Raw genomic sequence first — 23,109 nt, 5'->3', positions numbered from 1 at the left:
CCCTCTCACTAACGCCTGTGTTCCCCAACATTTCTGGTATCTGATTTGTATCTTCATTTGAGAAGACAGAACCAAAGTATGTATTTAGTTGCTGAGCTATTTCTTTGTCCCCTATGAAACATTCCCCTGTTTCTGACTGTAAGTGACCTACATTTGCCTTTACCAATCTTTTTCTCTTCACATACCTATAGAATCTTTTACAGTCAGTTTTTATGTTTCCTGCAAGTTTACTCTCGTACTCTATTTTCCCCTTCTTAATCAATCCCTTGATCCTTCTTTGAAGAATTCTTAACTGCTCCCAATCCCCAGACTTGTTTTTCTTGGCCAATTTGTAAGCTTCTTCCTAGAATCGAATACTACCTCTAATTTCCCTTGTAAGCCATGGATTGGCCACCTTTCCCGTTTTACTTTTGTGCCAGGCAAGAGTAAATAATTGTTGCAGTTCCCCCATATGCTCTTTGGATGTTTGCCATTGCCTATCCACTGTCATCCCTTTAAGTAACGTTCCCCAATCGATCAAAGCTGACTGACACCTCATATCATCGTAGTTTCCTTTATTAAGATTCCGGACCCTAGTCTCAGAATCAACCACTTGACTCTCCATCTTGATGAAAAATTATGGTCGCTGATCCCCATGGGGTCTCCCACAACTAGATTGCCAATCATTCTGTTCTCATTATACAGTACCCAGTCTAGGATGGCCTGTTCTCCAGTTGATTCCTCAACCTATTGGTCTAGAAAACCATCCCGTATACACACCAGGAATTCCTCCTCTACGGTATTGTGGCTAATTTGATTTGCCCAATCTATATGCAGATTAAGATCACCCATATTTACAGATGTTCCTTTATCGCATGTGTCTTTCATTTCCATTCTCAACATCATCACTACAGTTTGCGGGTCTATATACAACGCTCACTAACGTTTTTGTCCCTTAGTGTTTCTTAGCTCTACACAGATTCCACGTTGTCAGAGCTGATATCCTTCTTCACTATTGTGTTAATTTCCAATTTAACCAGCAATGCAACTCCACTGCATTGTCCTTTTTGTCTGTCCTTCCTAAATACTGAATATCCCTAGACATTCAGTTCACATCCCTGGTCACCCTGCAGCCATGTCTCCATAATCCCGATTATATCATGCCTGTTTATATCTATTTGCATAATTAGTTCATCCGTTTCATTGCGAATGCTCTGCAGGTTAAGGCACAGAACCTTTAAGCTTGTCTTAAACATTACTTGACTCACTCCCAATATTTTTCATTGTGGCCCTGCTTGAATCTGGCCCTTAGTTTCTCTGCCTATCACTTTTCCTATTCCCCTTTCTATCTTTGTTTTTGTCGTTGCTTCCTCCTCCTTTGACTCCTTGCAGAGGTTCCCATCTCTTTGCCATTTTAGTGTAAATGCTCCCTAACCACTCTCGCAAATACTCCCCCCAGGATATCAGTCCGAGTCCTGCCCAGGTGTAACCTCTCCAGTTGTACTGGTCCCACCTCCCCCAGAACCGGTCCCAATGCCCCAGGAATCTGAAATCCTCCCATCACTTCAGCCACATATTCATCCGATATATCCTGCCATTTCTGCTCTGACTAGCGCGTGGCATTGGTAGTAATCCTGAGATCATTACGTTTGAGGTCCGACTTCTCAACTTTCTTCCTAACTCCCTGTATTCTGTTGTTAGGACCTCATCCCTTTTTGTAACCTATGTCATTGGTACCGATGTGTACCCACAACCTCTGGCTGTTCACCCTCCCCCTCCAGAATGTCCTGCAACTGCTCCAAGAGATCTTTCACCCTAGTATCAGGGAGGCAACATACCATCCTGGAGTCTCGTTTGCGTACGGCCACAGAAACACTTTACAATTTCCTTGACAATTGAATCCCCTATAACTATTGCATTACTACACTTTTTACTCCTCCCCTAAAATACAAAAGCTAAAAGTCATGCAACACCTTTATAAAACACTGGTTTCGTCCCAATGCATTACTGGCCAATTCCAGACATTGTGCCGTAGAGAGGGCACGGAGGGGACTTACTACAAGTGTACCAGGCTGAAAGACTTCAGTTACCTGGACAGACTAGAGAAACTGGGGCTCCATAGAATAAAGGAGGGTTAAGGGTAGATTAGATGGTTGTGTTCAGAATCTTTATGGGTTTTGATAAGAGTAAATTAAGAACAACTGTTTGCATTTCCAGAATGTTTGGTAGCTAAAAGTCACAGGTTTACTCTGATTAGCATGAAACCCAGAGGCGACAGGAGTGAAAAAGAAATTACACAGCAAGTTGTCATGATCTGGAATGCACAGCCACAAAGGGTGATGAAAAAAGATTCAATAATTAAATAAATGTATAAAGGGGGAAATGTGCAGTAGTATAGGGAAAGTGCAGGGACTGGCTTAATTGTATCGGTCTTACAATGGCTGGCACAGACATGATGGGCTGGGTGACCTCTATATGATGCAAATATTCCACAATTAAGATCGTATATAAGATGTCAGAATTATCATAAACAATGACAGAGAATATACATATTGGAAATTATTAATTGCTGCACTTAAACCAACTGCTGTGGGTTAATAAACCCAACTTATTTTAAGTTCTCCTCTAAATGTTTAATTGACAACTGGGTCCTGAGCATGCTTCAGCATATTTCATTTGTAATGAGCAAAGATGTTAGTCAATTGATCATATTGTTGAAGGAGACCAATGCTATAATATAGAAATAGGTGGGATTACTTTTTAATGAAGCTGTGCTTACTTTAAGTTCAATTAAAAAACATTCAGAAATTCTCATCCTGAAAACTATAATTTCTCACACATAACGCATAATGTCTGACATTAAAAATACCATTAAAATTCAGAACTCACCTTATATTTGAGCATTTTTGCAAGTATGATAAAATAAACCATAAAACATTATAGCAAGTCATTTTCAGGATTAATTAAATAGTCCTAGCCTCATACATTTCAAAATCTAACAAATAAACGTTATCAAGCCAATATATTTGAGATGAACAAAACTCTTAAACTTTGAACACCTGTTCTCGCCTCTCATTTTCCTGTTGGATTTTCAGTTTCTGTTTCTTTTGTTCTTCATGACAAATGTGCTTTTTCTTTTCTAGCCAAACCTATAAAACATAAATAAACACATATGTAATTGTTGGGAAATAATAACAGGTATTTTATAGTCCTAGATTGATAGTTCCTGTGTAAAGATTCAGTCTGTATATCATTCTTATTCTTAACAAAGGAATATATGAGGAAATGGACTGGAAAGAGGAATGTTTAATCAAAGGATTGGATTGGATTTGTTATTGTCACGTGTACCTAGGTACAGTGAAAAGTATTTTTCTGCGAGCAGCTCAACAGATTATTAAGTCCATGAAAAGAAAAGGAAATAAAAGAAAATACATAATTGGGCAACACAAGGTATACAATGTAACTACATAAGCACCGGCATCGGGTGAAGCATACCGGGGTGTAGCGTTAATTAGGTCAGTCCATAAGAGGGTCGTTTAGGAGTCTGGTAACAGTGGAGAAGAAGCTGTTTTTGAGTCTGTTCGTGGGTGTTTTCAGTCTTCTGTATCTCCTGCCCGATGGAAGAAATTGAAAGAGTGAGTAAGCCAGGTGGGAGGGATCTTTGATTATGCTGCCTGCTTTCCCCAGGCAGCGGGAGGTGTAGATGGAGTCAATGGATGGGAGGCAGGTTTGTATGATGGACTGGGCCGTGTTCACGACTCTCTGAAGTTTCTTGCGGTCCTGGGCCGAGCAGTTGCCATACCAGGCTGCGTGCAGCCAGATAGGATGCTTTCTATGGTGCATCTGTAAAAGTTGGTAAGAGTTAATGTGGACATGCCAAATTTCCTTAGTCTCCTTAGTCTTAGAAGTACAGGCGCTGTTGTGTTTTCTTGGTGGTAGTGTCGACGTGGGTGGCATCTCGGATGGCTTTGCAGAGGTCATACCTGGATTTCTTGTATAGGTCAGGGTCGTCTGGCTTGAACGCCTCTGACCTGTCCTTCAGTAGGGAGTCAATCTCGCGATTGAGCCATGGTTTCCGTTGGGGAATGTATGCACTGCTTTCTTTGGCACGCAGTCGTCCACACATTTGCTGATGAAGTGTGTGACTGTGGTGGCATATTCATTTAAGTTGGTCGCTGAGTTCTTAAATGTGGATCAATCCACTGTCTCTAAGCAGTCACGTAGGAGCTCTTCTGTTATCTCAGACCAGCACTACACAACCTTAGTTGGATTCTCCCTTGAGTTTCTGCTTGTATGCCGGGAGAAAAAGTCTTATGGTCTGATTTCCCAAACTGCGGTCGGGGGATGAGACGACGCAAAGGCAGGATGTTAAAGTCACTTGACCATATGTCGCTAAATGGAAACTAAAATCAATGACGGCAGGGTTTAAGTGGAGGAAAGGAGACAAGGATGTGGGACTACAGGTGAATATTGTGGCTATGTACATGGATAAATTACAGCCATACAGATATCAAACTACAATTTTACGTCTTTCTTCATTACGTGCAAATACAACCAGGATGTCCTGGAATAACTTTGTTCATAACTTATGTCTAAATTATTTTTTACATTTGTTTCATTTAAGAAATAATTTTATTAGTACTTGACTGTCTGCTCTTCATGCTTCAAATTAACCATGTTGAGCGGGTTCACTGCTTTTAAATTGTTATGCTTTGTAAAGGATCGAGCTTTGCAATACGAGGTGAAAAGAACAAAACATCTATACATCAGAAAACAGATATGTAGTTGGCTTTCCACTGAAGTTGGGCAGGAACTGGTTTGGGCTGCTTTGCCTCAAGGGAAGTAGGATAAAAGAATTTTTTAGATCCAATGCAGATATACCTTGTGGAGTAACAGAATGTTGCTCTTCTGTTTTGCCGCCTTCATAGGCTATGGGTCCATTCTGAGAATCTATATTTAAAAAGCCCATTCCAATTCCAATGCGCAGAAGTCAGTGGACAGTCAAAGAAACAAACAGAATTTCTGCAAAGGAATTTCTGCCCCAAAGGGGCTAATTTTATTTGGTTTGGCAAGAACAGGGTGACCCAGTAGTTCGCTGGAAAGATAAAAACTGCAAGTATTGTAAACCGAGAAGAGGACAGTGTGGAACTTTAAAAGACAGAGACAAGTTGGTGGAGTGGACAAATAGGTGGCAAAAAAGTTCATTGTGGAGAAGTGTGAGGTGATATATTTTGGTAGGAATAACATGGAGAGACAATATAAAATAAGAGGTAAAATTCTTCAAGGGATGCAGAATGCATGTGCATAGACCATTGAAGGTGGCAGAACAGGTGGAGAGAGCAGTTAATAAAGCAAATAGAATTCTGAGCTTTATTAATAGGAGCTTGGAGCACAAGACCAAGGAGGTAATGTTGAACTTATACACTAGTTGGACCTTAGCTGGAGTATTGTGTAAAGTTCTAGGCACCACACTTTAGGGAGGAAGTAAACACACTGGAGAGAGTGCACAAGAGGGTTATAAGAATGGTTCCATGGAGAAACGTCAGATATGAGGATAGATTAGAGAGGTTGGGACTGTTCTTTAAGAGAAGGAGGCAAGAGGAAATTTGATAGAGGTGTTCAAAATCATAAAGAATGTTGGTCAGAGTAGACAGGGAGAAACTGTCCCTGCTCATAAAATGACCAAGAACAAGAGGTCACAGATTTGAAATAATTCTGTATTACAGGTGCAATTCAACTAAATGGGAACAAAATCCCACAGCGAGTGCATTTAGTCGGGTGTTTCCCGGTGCTCGCAGCGCCAAGAAATACATGGCTATACAACGCCACTCACATGAATAAGAGCCACAGCGGGAAATGCACGGCTAAGGCCGCACATAGCCCCGTTTTCTACACGGAGGAGCTCCGAAGTCCCCGATGCGGCCCCATGACCCGCCCCAAAGCACAATGGGAGGGCTCCCGCACCACCTTCAGCCTCCATGCAGGGCACCTCCGGCCCGATGAAACCGGCGCAAAAAATGCCAGCGTGGTACCTTGGCAGTGCCAACCTGGCATCCTGGCAGTGACCCTGCCAACTGGCAGTGCCACCTGGGCACCTTGGCAGTGGCAGTATGACACCCAGGTGGCACTGCTAGGGTGCCAGGCTGGCACTGCCAGGGTGCCTGGTGGCACCATCAGTGCCAGGGTACCACTCTGCCCAAAGGGCATGCACCTTGGGACCTCCAATCAGTTGGGAGACATCCACAGGTGCCGTTCCGTCTTGTCCCCATTTGTGGTGACCAGTGCTGAACAGAACTCACCCGAGGTCTCCGAGGTGAAGGGGATAGATCCCAACATCTCAGGTACCTCAGGAAACTGCATTTTAGAGTGAAACTAGCTGCCTCACTATAATATGTAGATTTGTTAAAAAATGATCCCGGCCATAATGATTAGGATTTTACGTCACAACCTCTCACGGGGTCACATCAGATCTCGCGAGGCGTTTCGAGCCCGGGTAGCAAGTTGGCACAGTGGTTAACACTCCTGTCTCACAGCACCAGAGACCCAGGTTCGATTCCTCTGTATGGAGTTTGCGCATTCTTCCCGTGTCTGCCTGGGCTTACTCCAGCTGTTTCGGTTTTCTCCCACAGTCCAAAGACCTGCAGCTGAGGTGAATTGGCCATGTTAAATTTCCCCTAGGTGGGGTTACGGGAATAGGTAGGGTGTTTTTCCAGAGGGTCGGTGCAGGCTCACTGGGCCAAATGGCCTCCTTCTGCACTGCAGGGATTCTATGATTCTATAATTTGGGAGCTGGGTCTCCCGGCTTCTATCGGCCATACTGTGTCGCAGCGAGTTGCTTTTCCTGTCATTGGAGTACGCCCCACAAGTGGTTCAGGTCTGGAATGCACTGTCTGGAAGTGTGGTGGAGACAGGTTCAATCAAGGCATTCAAGGAGGCATGAGATTGTTGTGTTCCGTGGTTCCCCCGATGATGAAGACACACACAGAACATATGTTCAACCAGAATGATGATTTATTGTCAAACACGTGGGAAGATAACTAACAGATCTATATACAAACAAAGTTACTCAAGTTCCCAAGGAGCTACTCTAAGTGCGACTGTCCTACTTTCCATCCTACTACCAACTGCCGAGTCACGTCAGTCATGTGATGCATGTCTGGTGCCACCCACTGGCAGGAGGTCATACCTATGATTAGATATATTGGTAAACAGCTTTATACATTTATATAGCTATATATGTAGGCATGACACAGATATGATTACGAATATTAAAAATGTGCAGGGGTACATGCTCATTTGGAGAGTTGGTGCAGACATGATGGGCAAATGGCCTTCCTCTGCGCAGTAACAATTCTGTGAAGTTGAGTCCTGAACTCCAGAACATGCATGGGACAATGTGATGTAACAGGTTTTCCCCACCACTCATTTCCCTCCCTGTGCAGTCAGTCTAATTTACAGGCTTATAATCCATTCGGACAGAAACACTGGGAATTTGGTTTCAGGACCAGATAAGGCTGAGCACCAACCCAGGGGAGGGGCTAATAACAAGCTCAGGGTGGGGGAGTGGGTGAGGGTCCAGCCTCAAGCAGAGGGGTTCCTATGGGGGAGATAGAGATGAAAGGCCTCAGGTATCAGAGGTGGGGATGGATGTTGGAGAAATTGAGGGTGCTGTGTTTGAAACCCTCAGCATCTGAGTCAATACAACCTCTGGATGCTGTTCGAGTCCAATTATCTGTAAACACTCGAGCAGAGCACATTAAAAAAAACTTCACACCTAAAAGCTTGTCTTCCCCCAAACTCTGCAATTCCTCTGGTTAGCAACAACAAAGCCTGACCACCAATGCTGGTGTAATTAAAATGAGGGATGCACAAGAATCCCTTCTGAACTGAAGGCAAAAAGAGATCATGGAAGGTTGTAGGATTGGGTGAGGCTGCAGCATAGCAAAGGGCAAGGCCATGGTGAGATTTCAAATCTAGGATGAAAATTTAAAAACTGTTATACTGGTAGCCAATGTGGATCCACGAGTCACGGAGTGAATGTAACTTGATGTGAGTTAGGATACACTTTATGGGTAGAGGATGGAAGTCCAGCCAGGAGTGTTGGAATAGTCTAGAAGTAGCAAACGCACAAGATTTCAGCAGTAAATGAGCTGAGGCTGGGCGGAATCAGATAATGATATGAAGGTGGAAGTTAGAGATGGAGTAGATATAGAGTCATAGAAGTCTACAGAGCAGAAAAGGCCCTTCGGCCCATTGCGTCTGCGTCGGTCAAAAGCAACCACCAAGCTATTCTAATCCCATTTTTCAACACTTGCCCCAGTCTTGTATGCCTTGGCATCGCAAATGAACATCTAAATACGTCCTAAATGTTACAAGGATCTCTGCCTCCACCATCCTTTCAGGCAGTGAGTTCCAGACTCCCACCACCCTCTGGGTGAAAAGTTTTTTTTTCACATCCACTCGAAACCACATGCCCCTTATCTTAAATTTATGCCCCCTGGTCATTGATACCATTCACCAAGGGGAAACGTTTCTCCCTGTTGATCTATGGCCCTCATAGTTTTATACATCTCAATCATGTTTCTTTCCCCCCCCCCCTCCTCAGTCTCTTCTGCTCCAAAGAGAACAACAGGCATCTGGATGGAAATTGTACCATTGGGCAGACGCAGCATGGGTTCATAAAGGGCAGATCGTGCCTAACTAATTTAGTGGAATTTTTTGAGGACATTACTAGTGAGGTAGTTAACGAGGTGCCAATGGATGTGGTATATCTGGATTTCCAGAAAGCTTTTGACAAGGTGCCACACAAAAGGATGCTGCAAAGGATAAAGATGCATAGCATTAAGGGGAAAGTAGTAGCTTGGATAGAGGATTGGTTAATTAATAGAAAGCAAAGAGTGGGGATTAATGGGTGTTTCTCTGGTTGGCAATCAGTAGCTAGTGGTGTCCCTCAGGGATCAGTATTGGGTCCACAATTGTTCAGAATTTACATAGATGATTTGGAGTTGGGGACCAAGTGCAATGTGTCCAGGTTTGCAGACGACACTAAGATGAGTGATAAAGCAAAAAGTGCAGAGGATACCGGAAGTCTGCAGAGGGATTTGGATAGGTTAAGTGAATGCGCTAGGGTCTGGCAGATGGAATACAATGTTGATGAATGTGAGGTTATCCATTTTGGTAGGAATAACAGCAAAAGGGATTATTATTTAAATGATAAAATATTAAAACATGCTGCTGTGCAGAGAGACCTGGGTGTGCTAGTGCATGAGTCGCAAAAAGTTGGTTCACAGGTGCAACAGGTGATTAAGAAGGCAAATTGACTTTTTGTCCTTCATTGCTAGAGGGATGGAGTTTAAGACTAGGGCGGTTATGCTGCAATTGTATAAGGTGTTAGTGAGGCCACACCTGGAGTATTGTGTTCAATTTTGGTCTCCTTACCTGAGAAAGGACGGCGCTGGAGGGTGTGCAGAGGAGATTCACTAGGTTAATCCCTGAGCTGAAGGGAGGGGTTGGGTTACGAGGAGAGTTGAGAAGACTGGGACTGTACTCGTTGGAATTTAGAAGGATGCGGGGGGATCTTACAGAAACTTATAAAATTATGAAGGGAATAGATAGGACAGATGCGGGCAGGTTGTTTCCACTGGTGGGTGAAAGCAGAACTAGGGGGCATAGCCTCAAAATAAGGGGAAGTAGATTTAGGACTGAGTTTAGGAGGAACTTCTTCACCCAAAGGGTTGTGAATCTATGGAATTCCTTGCCCAGTGAAGCAATTGAGGCTTCTTCATTAAATGTTTTTAAGATAAAGATAGATAGTTTTTTGACGAATAAAGGGATTAAGGGTTATAGTGTTCGGGCCAGAAAGTGGAGCTGAGTCCACAAAAGATCAGCCATGATCTCATTGAATGGAGGAGCAGGCTTGAGCTTGAGGGGCCAGGTGGCCTTCTCCTGCTCCTAGTTCTTATGTTCTTATGTAACCCCAGTCCAGCCAATCTCTCTTTGTAACTAAAACTCTCCAGCCCAGGCAACATTCTTTCCAGTGCTATCACATCCCTCCTATAATGTGGATTCCAGAACTTCCCCGTTTTTAAACTCTATGTCGGCTAATAAAGGCAAGTATACCATATGCCTTCTTAACTACTGTATCCACCTGCCCTGCTACTTAAGGGACCGATGTGCATGCACTCCGAGGTCCCTCTGATCCTCTGTGCTTCCGAGGATCCTGCCGTACATCATGTATTCCCTTGCCTTGTTTGTCCTACCCAAGTGCATCACCTCATACGTATCAAGATTGAATTCTATTTCCCACTAATCAGCCCATCTATATCCTCCTGTAATCTAAGGCTATCATCCTCACTATTTATCACCTCACCAATTTTCATATCATCTGTAAACCACCCAAACTTACATTCTGCATATGCTCTGTAGAGTCCTGAGAGAATTATGCCTGTTTCAATTAGGTCATTTCTCATTCTTCGCTACTCTAGATTATGGAATATAAGCCCAGGCTCACCTCTCGCAATAAAGGTAAGAGAAAATGGTGGGTCGCAATAGATGGCTGGTTGGTAAAAATGAGTCCCGGGCAAAAAAGTTTGAAAAACACTTCTTTAACCTCTATGCCTTTTTTTGAAAAGTATTTACATTCAAATTTTTGCATTTTAACATTTCATAAAAAGAAAATCAAAACATTACATTCCCAAATGCAATAAACCCTGCACCAAACACACCCTCACCCATGCCTTCCTGACTCACATGTCTCTTCTAATTTTTGGCTGTGCATCTATCCCTGCTGAACCTTCTCTCAGGATCCCAACCCCCTACCAAGTTAGCTTAAACCCTTCCCAACAGCATGAGTAAACCTTTCAGCAAAGACCCTTGCCCCATTTCCATTCAAATGCAACCCATTTGCCTTGTACAGGTCCTACCATCCCCCAAAATGGTCCCAATGTCCCAGAAATCTAAAGCCCTCCCTCTTGAACCATCTCTCCATCCATGTATGCACCTTGCCTAACTTATTTCTTTCCTCACTAGCACGTGGCATCGGAGGTAATCCACAGATTACTATCTTCTGAGTCCTGTTTTTTAATCTACTTCCTAGCTCCCTAAATTCTGTTTGCAGGACCTCATCCCTTTTTCAGCCTATATTGTTGGTACCAATATGCATCACAATATTTGTCTGTTTGTCCGCCCACTTCAGAATGCCATGCAGCGTTCAGTGACAACCCTGGAATCCTGGAGTCTCTTTTCCAGTCACAAAAATGCCTGCCTGTTCCCTTACAATTGAAACCACTACCACTGTAGCCCTGCCACTCTTCCTACTCCCCTCTTGTGCATCAGACCCCCTCATGGTGCCATGAAGTTGTCTGCCACTGCTTTCCCCTACACAGTCATCTCCACCAACAGTATCAAAAACGGTATATCTGTTAGAATGGGGTGGCCACAGGGGACTTCTGCACTATCTGCCTTCTTCTACTCTGCCTGGTGGTCACCCATGCCCTTTCTGTCTCTTCAATCTTCACCTTGGGTGTGACCATCTCACTGAACGTTCTATCCACGACTTGCTCAGCTCCGAAATGCGGTTAGCCAGTAGCTGAAGATGGACACACTTCCTGCACGTGGTCATCACGGACAACTGAAGCTTCCATGATTTGCCTCATAGCGCAGGAGACTCTGCTGCTATGACTATCTTTTAGCCCCTTATTTACTCCCTTTTTTAATAAACAATTATACTTAAATAACTTACTCCTTGACACTAATTTTACCTCCCTTAACCTACTTTTCTTACTTGTATTACTTTATTATAATATCCCTGACTTTCATTTATTTGTGTTCTTTCTCAGTTACTCTAATCTTCCAAAATAAAGCACTTTTCTCTGCGACGCTGACTGTGAGGACACCGTTCCCAGACCACTTCTCTGCAATGCTGACTGTGAGGACACCATTCCCAGACCCCTTCACTGTGATGCTGGCTGCAAGCACACCATTCCCAGACCGCTTCAGTGCGATGCTGACTGTGAGGACACTGGATCAGACTGCTTCACTATGACGCCATTTCCAGACTGCTTTACTGTGGCGCTGACTGCAATACCCTGTTCGCAGACAACTTCACTATGATGTTTACTGCGGGAACACCATTCTCGATGATGGCAGTGTGGAACTTTGTGGTTATGTTGCTGGAGCAGTAATCCTGAGCTCTGAATTAATGATTTGGAAACTGGTGTCCAATTCCCACCACAACAGCTTTAAATATCATAATATAAATCCAGTTAATTAATTAAATCAGGAACTGAAACAAAAACTTATATCAGTAATAGTGATGTGGAACTACCAGATTGTCGTAAAGACTCATCTAGTTCACAAATGTCTTTTTGGGAAGGAAATCTGCCACGGTTACCTTTGTGTGGCTCCAGGCTCACAGAAATGTAGTGGACTCACAACTATATTCTGAAATGACCCGGAAAGCCACTCAGTTGTATAGGAACGGACAATAAATGGTGATTTTGCTGGCAATCCCAGGAGTTGAAGTACAGAAAATGTAATTAGACAGTCCGTGTGGAATTTGCACATTCTCCCCGAGTCTGCGTAGGTCACACCCCTACAAACTCAAAGATGCCAAGGTTGCAGATGGTGTGATTCAATGTCAGACAGCTTCCAGAGAGAACCACGAGTTGATGGCTAAGGACAGAGTTTGTAACGTGGACACGAGCTTCGGTTTTTCCCATTATTTAGTTGGAGATTTCTAATCATCTAGTACTGAATATGGGACAAGACGTGTAACAAATTAAAGACACTGGAGGGATTGTGAATGAAGGGACTGTCCTGATGCGATGAGAGGTAGAGCTGGATGATGTCATTAGCTGATACAGTATGTGGAACTTGACCTGACTTTGAGCGACTTGACTAAGGGGGAGCAGCTTGATGGGGAATAGGAGGAGACTAAGGATAGATTCTTGGAGGACTACAGAGATAACAATGTGGGAAGTGGAAGAGAAGCAAATGCAACTGATTCCTTGGCTATGACTGGATAAATAAGAATGATTGAGGTCTGGAAGCAGATCATGGCGCTAGAATTCACTGGGCATTCCTGCACAGGGGTGGAAATGTTGTTTCAGTGAACGCAGGCAATAGTCTGGAAATGCTTCTATCCATCTCATATATATAAGCAATATACTGCAGATGCTGGAATCTGAAACAAAAACACAAAATACTGGACAATCTCAGCAGGTCTGACAGCACCAATGGAGAGAAATGGGAGCCAACATTTTGAGTCTGGATGACTCTTTGTCAAAGCTCAAAACGTTAGCTCCCTTTTCTCTCCACAGATGCTGTCAGACCTGCTGAGATTGTCCAGTATTTTCTGTTTCCATCTCATAAATATGATCGGTCTATTCCTGCAGTAGGCATAAATCTGTGTGTCGGTGGATTATGATGGGAATCGCGCAGGAACAGCGGACAAGATTCTCACTAGTTTTCTCGCTCGAAATGGCACTTCGTATTTTCTTTGTGGGAATCGCCCTGCCATGACTTCACCGTCAACAGGTGAGGAGTCAGATCAAGTATTTTGGCTGCATCAGTTCAGCACCAGTGCAGAAGAAGCTCAACACTATCAAATTGACAAAGCATTCTGCTTGATCATGATCAAATCCCGACAGTGCAGAAGAAGCCTATTCGGCCCATTGAGTCCACACCGACCCTCTACCTAGGCCCTCTCCCCCACCCTATCCCTGTAATCCCATAACCTGACCTAACCTTTGGGCACTAAGGGACAATCTAATTTAATTATCTTTAATTAAATGTGGCCAATCCACCTAATCTGCACATCTTTGGACTGTGCGAGGAAAAAAGAGCACCCGGAGGAAACCCCCGCAGGCACAGAGAGAACGTGCAAACTCCTGTTATGGGCCAGGGTTTAGAGAACACCAAAGTGTATCATGGAGTTCACCTGACCCACCACTTTTAATAGATTGTGATTATGGGAACACAAGGGCCTACTTTACAGGCGTGATGCAACAGAGATCTAAAGTTCTTTTAAAACAAAACTATGTATATTTGTGATTCCAGTTAACACTTTATAAACTCACAGTAAACATCTTAACAACTATCTACACCAATAATCCCCACAGATACAATATTCTATAAGTAACCCGTCATAACTTTCCTAACAACACCCATAAGACCAAAAGACCCTTTTTACAGAAAGACAGCAGGTTTACATTTTCTACAGAAACAAGTATTACTTTGAAATCCTCAAATGATCTGGAGACAGTTTTTAGATTGCAGAGATCAATGCACCTTCTTGATGTGACTGCAGCTTGTTCAACTCCAAAACTAAACTAAAACACACAGACACACACCAGCTTTTTTGCTCAAAGCAAAAGTAAAGGCAGAGTCACACTGACATCACTGCAGCTATTTGATAAACACCCATTTCTTAAAGGTACATCCACTACAGCTATTTGATAAACATCCATTTCTGAAAGGTACTCTCACATGACACTCCATACACAGTCACCCAAGGTTCGAATTGAACCCGGGACCCTGGTGCTGTGCTAACTAGTGTGCCACCGTGCCACTTAATTCACCAGCATAAGAATTCACTTTCCCTAAGAATTAGTGCACCATGCAGTATATTGTCTCTACAGGATACACTACAGCAACTCATCAAGTCTTTTTCAATAGCACCTTTCAAACCTGTGATCTGTCACACAAGGACAAGGGGAGCAGACACGTATTTACTCAACACAAGCAAGTTGTCCTTTAAGTCATATTCTGATTCAAAAGATATTGTCATTCCTTCATTGTCAAACTCTTAAAACTCCCTACCTTACAGCACAATTGCAGAGTTCAAAAAGATGGTAATTAGTGATGGACAATAATAGGTTTTATTTTCTTGCTGCTATTCCAGAATAGAATTCCTTATTCATTGCTGTCCCATGGCCTTTACCTTTATCTTGTACTATCTGGTGCTTGAGCGCCTGGGCTGTCCATCAAAGGAAGGAAAGATGAAAGAGAGGAGAGTACCAGAAAAGAGAGAGGAGAAATACATTGGAGAGACTCCATCAGAAACAGGTTGTAAAGGGCACATTTTCTGATTGGCTGCAGCGGCACATTAAAATCTTGAAGGTGGTAATGCTGCAATAATTCTATTAGATTGATATCAATTAGTAACACAATAATGGTAATATCAGGAAATACCAGGAAAGGACTGACAGGCGGGGTCTTTTTTCTCTTTAAAAAAGAAAGCTGAGGGGTAACGGTAATAGAGATCTTTAAAATTATGAAAGGTTTTGATTGAGTGAATACAGATGGAATATTTCCATTGAATATTTTAAGGGCATAACGAGAAGCTATTATTAAGAAAGTCAGCAAGAAATTAGATAAGAATTCAGAACAATCTGTAACCAGTCTAACCAATCACTGTTTTGTCGATGTACCATTTGTCATTGTTCTCTGTTGATTATTCTTGTGTCAACTATGTACGGACTGTGAACATTCCTCGGCCGCAGAAAAATACTTTTCACTGTACTTCGGTACATGTGACAATAAATCAAATCAATCAATCAATCAAATGTCTTACCCAATAGTGGTGAGAGAATGTGGCACTCGCTGCCACAAGATGTACTTGAAACAAATAGTGAAGATGCATTTAAGGGGAAGCTAGACAAGCAGATGCGAGAGAATGAAATGGGTCACAATGATAGATTCAGATGAATAAAGACGGAAGGAGGCTCAAACTTTTCTTTTAATTTGTTCATGGGGTGTGGGCGTCACCAGCAAGGCCAGCATTTGCTGCCCATCCCTAATTTCCCCTGAGAGCAGTTCAAAGTCAACCAGATCTGGAGTCACATGTAGACCAGAAAAAGTAAAATAGCAGATGGCAGATTTCCTTCCCTCATAGAATTGTTACGGTGCAGAAGGAGGCCATTTTGCCAAGGACATCAGTGAACCAGATGGGTTTTTATGACGGTGGACAATGGTTTTATGCTCACAGTTACTGAGACTAAGTTTCAATTCCAAATTATTTGAGTTGAATTTAATTTCCATCAGCTGCTCTGGTGGAATTTGAACCCATGTGCCCATTAGTCTGGCCTTCTGGATTACAAGTCCAGTGGCATTGCCAGTATGTCATCATCTCCCTGTAGAGTGGAGCACTAACACCAGCGTGGACTGGTTGTACAAAATGACTATTTTCTATGCCATATGTCCAATGTAATCCTATGTGATGTCTGCTATTCTGACCTGCTTCTGAGCTGTAATGTATCTCCATCCGATACAATGAAACAATTCAAAGCATATCTGTCCTTCAATTGTGAGGAATAACACAGAAGATTCACTGGTATATATTTTTAATATCGTGGCATGGTATTACTGATCACCTGATAAATGGATGCTCTGATTGTATCTGCAGTTTCAAGGTTAAAAGTTGCACTTCTGGAAGACTTGGTGTCCAAGACTTTTAATGTCCCCAAATACCGAGATTCTGTTGTTCTAGGACGTGGACTTTTTCCAACAGAAGGTCTATCTAGGGTCTGCATTAGAGAATGCAGAGGCCTGTGCAAAAATACAAAGTTATATTAAGTCACTATAATATTGAAGTACAGATCACCTGAACTACAAGTAAAACTTTAGGTAAGTAAAGTTGTACAATTGAAGATATTAATACACGAGCCAGAATGAATGCATTTATTTTTGTTTGCTGAACTGAGATTGAATAATATATTAAGGGTATTAGTCTAAGTGACCAGAAAGGGGTTTAAAATGCTAACAGCAAGGAGTGTCACCCACTGGAATTAAAAAAAACAACTAATATCAGTAAACTTTGGATGTCTTCAGGACTATATCAATAGCTTGAATGCCTGGTGACCTCTGTACTTCCCAAAGACTTTACTTAGTAGTACGAGGCTAAGCCTGATAGCAACAGACACCAGGGAGTGATTAGAAGGAGCTTCTGAGAGATAGGGAAGACAGATAATGCCTTGTAAGACTCTGCAAACAGAAATATTTGTTTAAGCGGATGAAGTGATCTGTGGGCGGGTTAACAAGTCCATCCAGAACTACCTGGAAACAAATGATATGGGGGAGGTCTCCGCAGCAACGGTTTGGGAAGCTCTGAAGGCAGCGGTCAGAGGGGAATTAATCTCGATACGGGCCCACAGAGAAAAGGCGGAACGGGCTGAAAGGGATAGATTAGTGGAGGAGATACTTCAGGTGGACAGGAGATACTCAGAGGCCCCGGACACGGGGCTACTGAAGGAGCGGCAGAGGTTACAGGTGGAGTTTGGGCTGTTGACCACAGGGAAAGCGGTGGAACAGTTGAGGAAGGCAAGGGGGGCGATTTATGATTACGGGGAAAAGGCAAGACACACCAGCTCAGGAAAAGTGAGGCGGCCAGGGAGATAGGTAAAGTAAAGAGTAGAGGCGGGAATACTGTCCTGGACCCAGCAGGGGTGAACGAGGTGTTTAAGGATTTCTATAATAAATTATATGAGTCGGAACCCCCGGCTGGGGTGGAGGGGATGAGGCAGTTTTTGGATCAGTTGAGGTTCCCGAGGGTAGATGATCTGGTGGAAGGGCTGGGAGCCCCAGTTGAGATTGAGGAAATAATCAAGGGTCTGGAGGGCATGCAGTCGGGCAGGGCCTCGGGTCCTGACGGCTACCCGGTTGAACTCTATAAGAAGTTTTCAGAGCTATCGAGCCCACTGCTGGTGAGGACATTTAAGAGGACATTTAATGAAGCAAGAGAGAAGGGAGTCCTCCCCTCAACAATGTTACAGGCCTCGATTTCATTGATCCTGAAACGGGAGAAGGATCCGTAGCATTGCGGTCATACAGGCCAATTTCTCTATTGAATGTGGACCCCAAACTGCTGGCAAAGATACTGGCCACAAAGATAGAGTCCCGGGGGTGATAGAGGAAGACCAGACAAGACTTGTAAAGAGGAGGCAACTCAAGGCCAATGTTCGAAGGCTTTTAAATGTTATGATGCCCTCAGAAGGAGAGGAGGCGGAGGTGGTGGTAGCGATGGATGCGGAGAAGGCTTTTGATCGGGTGGAGTGGAATTACCTGTGGGAGGCACTGGGAAGGTTTGGGTTTGGTGAGGGCTTCATTGACTGGGTGTGGTTGCTCTATCAGGCACCAGTAGCGAGTGTGCGTACGAACCGGCTGAGGTTGGGGTACTGTAAATTACACCGTGGGACGAGGCAAGGGTGCCCCCTCTCCCCATTACTGTTTGCTCTGGCCATAGAGCCATTTGCCATGGCGTTAAGAGCCTCTAGGAACTGGAAAGGGCTGGTTCAGTGGGGGTGGGGTTGGAGCACTGGGTCTCGCTTTACGCAGATGACCTGCTCTTGTACATTTCAGACCCGTTGGAGGGGATGGGAAAGTAATACGAATCCTGAGGGAATTTGGCAATTTTTCGGGGTACAAATTGAAAATGGGGGAGAAGCGAGATGTTCGCGATCTAGGCAAGAGGACAGGAGAAGAGACTGGGAGAGTTGCCACTTAGAATGGTAGGGAAGAGCTTTTGGTATCTGGGAATCCAGGTGGCCCAGGAATGGGAAGCACTGCACAAGTTAAACCTATCCCGGCTGGTAGAACAAATGGAAGAGGACTTTAAGAGATAGGACATGCTCCCGCTATCACTGGCGGGGAGGTTACAGACCGTAAAAATGACGGTCCTCCCCAGATTTCTGTTTGTCTTTCAGTGCCTACCCATCTTCTTCCCAAAGGCCTTTTTCAAGCAGGTGAATAAGGTTATTTCGGGCTTTGTGTGGGCGGGTAAAACCGCGCGAGTGAAGAAAGTGTTGCTGGAGCGCAGTCGGGGGGAGGGTGCCTTTGCACTGCCGAACGTCTGCAATTACTGCTGGGTGGCTAATATAGCCATGATTAGGAAGTGGGTAGTGGGGGAGGGGTCGGCATGGAAGCGGATGGAGGCGGCGTCATGCAAAGACACCAGTTTGGGATCACTGATAACGGCACCTCTTCCGTTATCGCCGGCCCGATACTCCACAAGTCCAGTGGTGGTGGCGACTCTGAGAATCTGGGGGCAATGGAGGAGATATAAGAGAGTGGAAGGAGCATCGGTTTGGACCCCGATTTGTAATAATCATCGGTTTGTACCGGGTAGGCGAGATGGTGGGTTCCGAAGTTGGCAAACGGCAGGAATTATAAGGATGGGGGATCTTTTTATAGATGGGAGCTTTCCCAGCTTGAAAGCCTTGGAGGATAAATTTGAATTGCCAGCAGGAAACGGGTTTAGGTATTTGCAAGTTCACTTCTTGAGAAAACAGGTGCCGGCCTTTCCGCTGCTGTCGTGACGGGGGATACAGGATAAGAGTAGTCTCCAGTACCTAGGAGGGAGAGGGGAAGGTTTCAGATATTTACCAGGAGCTTTCGGAGGCAGAGGAAACTCCGGTGGAGGAGCTTAGGGCAAGTGAGAGGACGAGCTAGGAGGAGAGATAGAGGCGGGTCCATGCGCGGATGACCTAAGCAGGGTGAATACCACCTCACCATGTGCCAGGTTCAGTCTGAATTTAAAATACAGATGGAGGGTGAGAAGGTAAAATCAAGCACTACTGTTTTGTGCTTAAACAAAGGAGATTACAATGGGATGAGAGAAGAACTAGCTAAGGTAGACTGGGAGCAAAGACTTAATGGTGAAACAGTTGAGGACCAGTGGAGAACCTTCCAAGTGATTTTTCAGTGCTCAGCAAAGGTTTATATCAAACAAAAAGGAAGGACGGTAGAAAGAGGGAAAATCGACCGTGGATATCTAAGGAAATAAGGGAGAGTATCAAATTGAAGGAAAAAACATATAAAGTAGCAAAGATCAGTGTGTGACTAGAGGACTGGGAAATCTTTAGGGGGCAATAGATAGCTACTAAAAAAGCTATAAAGAAGAGTAAGATAGATGATGAGAGTAAACTTGCTCAGAATATAAAAACAGACAGTAAAAGTTTCTACAAATATATAAATAAAAAAAGAGTGGCTAAGGTAAATATTGGTCCTTTAGAGGATGAGAAGGGAGATTTAATAATGGGATATGAGGAAATGGCTGAGGAACTGAACAGGTTTTTTGGGTTGGTCTTCACAGTGGAAGACACAAATAACATGCCAGTGACTGATGGAAATGAGGCTATGACAGGTGAGGACCTTGAGAGGATTGTTATCACCAAGGAGATAGTGATGGGCAAGCTAATGGGGCTAAAGGTAGACAAGTCTCCTGGACCTGATGGAATGCATCCCAGAGTGCTAAAAGAGATGGTTAGGGAAATTGCAAATGCACTAGTGATAATTTACCAAAATTCACTGGACTCTGGGGTGGTCCCGGCGGATTGGAAATTAGCAAACGTGACACCACTGTTTAAAAAAGGAGGTAGGCAGAAAGCGGGTAATTATAGGCCAGTGAGCTTAACTTCGGTAGTAGGAAAGATGCTGAAACCATCATCAAGGAAGAAATAGCGAGGCATCTGGGTGGAAATTGTCCCATTGGGCAGACGCAGCATGGGTTCATAAAGGGCAGGTCGTGCCTAACTATTTTAGTGGAATTTTTTGAGGACATTAACAGTGCGGTAGATAACGGGGAGCCAATGGATGTGGTATATCTGGATTTCCAGAAAGCCTTTGACAAGGTACCACACAAAAGGTTACTGCATAAGATAAAGATGCATGGCATTGAGGGGAAAGTAGTAGCATGGATAGAGGATTGGTTAATTAATAGAAAGCAAAGAGTGGGGATTAATGTGTGTTTCTCTGGTTGGCAATCAGTAGCTAGTGGTGTCCCTCAGGGATCAGTGTTGGGCCCACAACTGTTCACAATTTACATAGATGATTTGGAGTTGGGGACCAAGGGCAATGTGTCCAAGTTTGCAGACGACACTAAGATAAGTGGTAAAGCAAAAAGTGCAGAGGATACCGGAAGTCTGCAGAGGGATTTGGATAGGTTAAGTGAATGCGCTAGGGTCTGGCAGATGGAATACAATGTTGATGAATGTGAGGTTATCCATTTTGGTAGGAATAACAGCAAAAGGGATTATTATTTAAATGATAAAATATTAAAACATGCTGCTGTGCAGAGAGACCTGGGTGTGCTAGTGCATGAGTCGCAAAAAGTTGGTTTACAGGTGCAACAGGTGATTAAGAAGGCAAATGGAATTTTGTCCTTCATTGCTAGAGGGATGGAGTTTAAGATGAGGGAGGTTATGCTGCAATTGTATAAGGTTTTAGTGAGGCCACACCTGGAGTAATGTGTTCAGTTTTGGTCTCCTTACTTGAGAAAGGACGTACTGGCACTGGAGGGTGTGCAGAGGAGATTCACTAGGTTAATCCCAGAGCTGAAGGGGTTGGATTACGAGGAGAGGTTGAGTAGACTGGGACTGTACTCATTGGAATTTAGAAGGATGAGGGGGGATCTTATAGAAACATATAAGATTATGAAGGGAATAGATAGGATAGATGCGGGCAGGTTGTTTCGCCGGGCGCTGGCGTGAATCCCGCCCTCGCCGGTTGCCGAAATCTCCGGCACCGGAGATTCGGCGGGGGCGGGAATCGTGCTGCGCCAGTTGGCGGCCCCCCCCCCCCGCTCGATTCTCCGGCCCGGATGGGCCGAAGTCCCGCCGATAAATTGCCTGTCCCGCCGGCGTAAATTGAACCACCTACCTTACCGGCGGGACAAGGCGGCGTGGGCGGGCTCCGGGGTCCTGGGGGGGGCGATCTGGCCCCGGGGGGTGCCCCCACGGTGGCCTGGCTCGCGATCGGAGCCCACCGATCCGCGGGCGGGCCTGTGCCGTGGGGGCACTCTTTCCCTTCCGCCTCCGCCACGGTCTCCTCCATGGCGGAGGCGGAAGAGACTCCCTCCACTGCGCATGCGTGGGAAACTGTCAGCGGCCGCTGACGCTCCCGCGCATACGCCGCCCGGAGATGTCATTTCCGCGCCAGCTGGCGGGGCACCAAAGGCCTTTTCCACCAGCTGGCAGGGCGGAAATTCCTCCGGCGTCGGCCTAGCCCCTCAATGTTGGGGCTTGGCCCCCAAAGATGCGGAGCATTCCGCACCTTTGGGGCGGCGCGATGCCCTTCTGATTTGCGCCGTTTTGGGCGCCAGTCGGCGGACAGCGCGCCGTTTCCGGAGAATTTCGCCCCTTGTCTCCAACCTGTCAAAACTGTGAGTACCTTTTAATGTCAGTGACTAAACAAAATGTCATTAATTACCTTATAACACGCACAAGCAAGAAGAGGAGACACATCACCGGGTAGCCCATTAGTCCCAGCCCCCTAACCAACTCGAATGACGATCCACTGGATGTAGAGCCATCACTGTATTGATCCACACACCCCTCAGTGGAACTTCATTTTAGAGCACAGCACCAATTCTGGTCCACAGCAGGCTGAAGCAGTGGCAGCTAAGGGCTCCAACACTCAAAAGGAATGCCAGGGGCCAGGTTCCTGTTGAATCTGAGTCTAATGACAAGCCTCTGGAATTGGCCCTTGATATTTGGAGTTCCAAAGACAGGCAGGTGTACATCAGGCAGGGTTGTCAAAGGTCATCGACATTAGAATGGAGGAGTCCGTCCATGTTCGGGATGATTTTGTACCGCCGACATGCCAACGCACTGAGGTCACCTTTGGAAGGGTGACTGTGATAAATGTAGTGTCATGTGAGAGTCCCTTGAAGAAAAGTGTGTTTTATCAAATGGCTGCAGTGATGTCATTGTGTCGGTGGAACTGGAATATAATTTTGCTTTTTACTTTCGTTTTGAGCTGGAAGCTCTTTTTGGCTCTGTTTTAATTTTGCTTTCAGTTGGAGAGTTGCATTCAAACCAAGCAGATGTATACTGGTGTCTCTCTCTGTATGTTAAACAAGGTGTTTAGATCACTTGATAATTTAAAAGTGATAACTGGTCTCTGTAGAGAATTCAGATTCAGATTGTGCAGAGGAGATTCACTAGGTTAATCCCAGAGTCTTTGTTAAAAGGTGTTTGGGCTTATGGAGGTTGTTAGGAAAGTTACTAAGGGTTTCCTATGGAGTACTGTATCTTTGGGGGGGGGGGGGGTTATCAGTGTTGGTAGTTGGTAAGATGTTTACTGTGGGTTAACTGGATTCATGGAATAAATATTGTTTTTGTTTAAAAGTACTTT

General features: G+C 44.5%; 1 protein-coding gene across 3 annotated transcripts in view; it reads right to left on the bottom strand.

Annotated features, from left to right (window-relative positions):
* The window catches only part of LOC140408515 (uncharacterized), a 164,970-nt gene that overhangs the window by 50,839 nt on the left and 91,022 nt on the right, over window positions 1-23,109 (bottom strand). For all 3 annotated transcript variants that reach the window (XM_072495804.1, XM_072495801.1, XM_072495802.1), the window contains 2 exons: window positions 16,353-16,527; window positions 3,039-3,128 (listed from right to left, as the gene is read on the bottom strand). In XM_072495804.1, the coding sequence (XP_072351905.1) occupies window positions 3,039-3,128; window positions 16,353-16,527 (265 nt within the window). The remainder of the gene's footprint in view (window positions 1-3,038; window positions 3,129-16,352; window positions 16,528-23,109) is intronic.

The sequence above is a fragment of the Scyliorhinus torazame genome, chromosome 3 (assembly GCF_047496885.1).
Source record: "Scyliorhinus torazame isolate Kashiwa2021f chromosome 3, sScyTor2.1, whole genome shotgun sequence".
NCBI classification, from domain to species: Eukaryota; Metazoa; Chordata; class Chondrichthyes; order Carcharhiniformes; family Scyliorhinidae; genus Scyliorhinus; species Scyliorhinus torazame.
The sequence above is the reverse complement of the archived record's forward strand: the minus strand, read 5'-3'. Positions and strand labels throughout refer to the sequence as shown.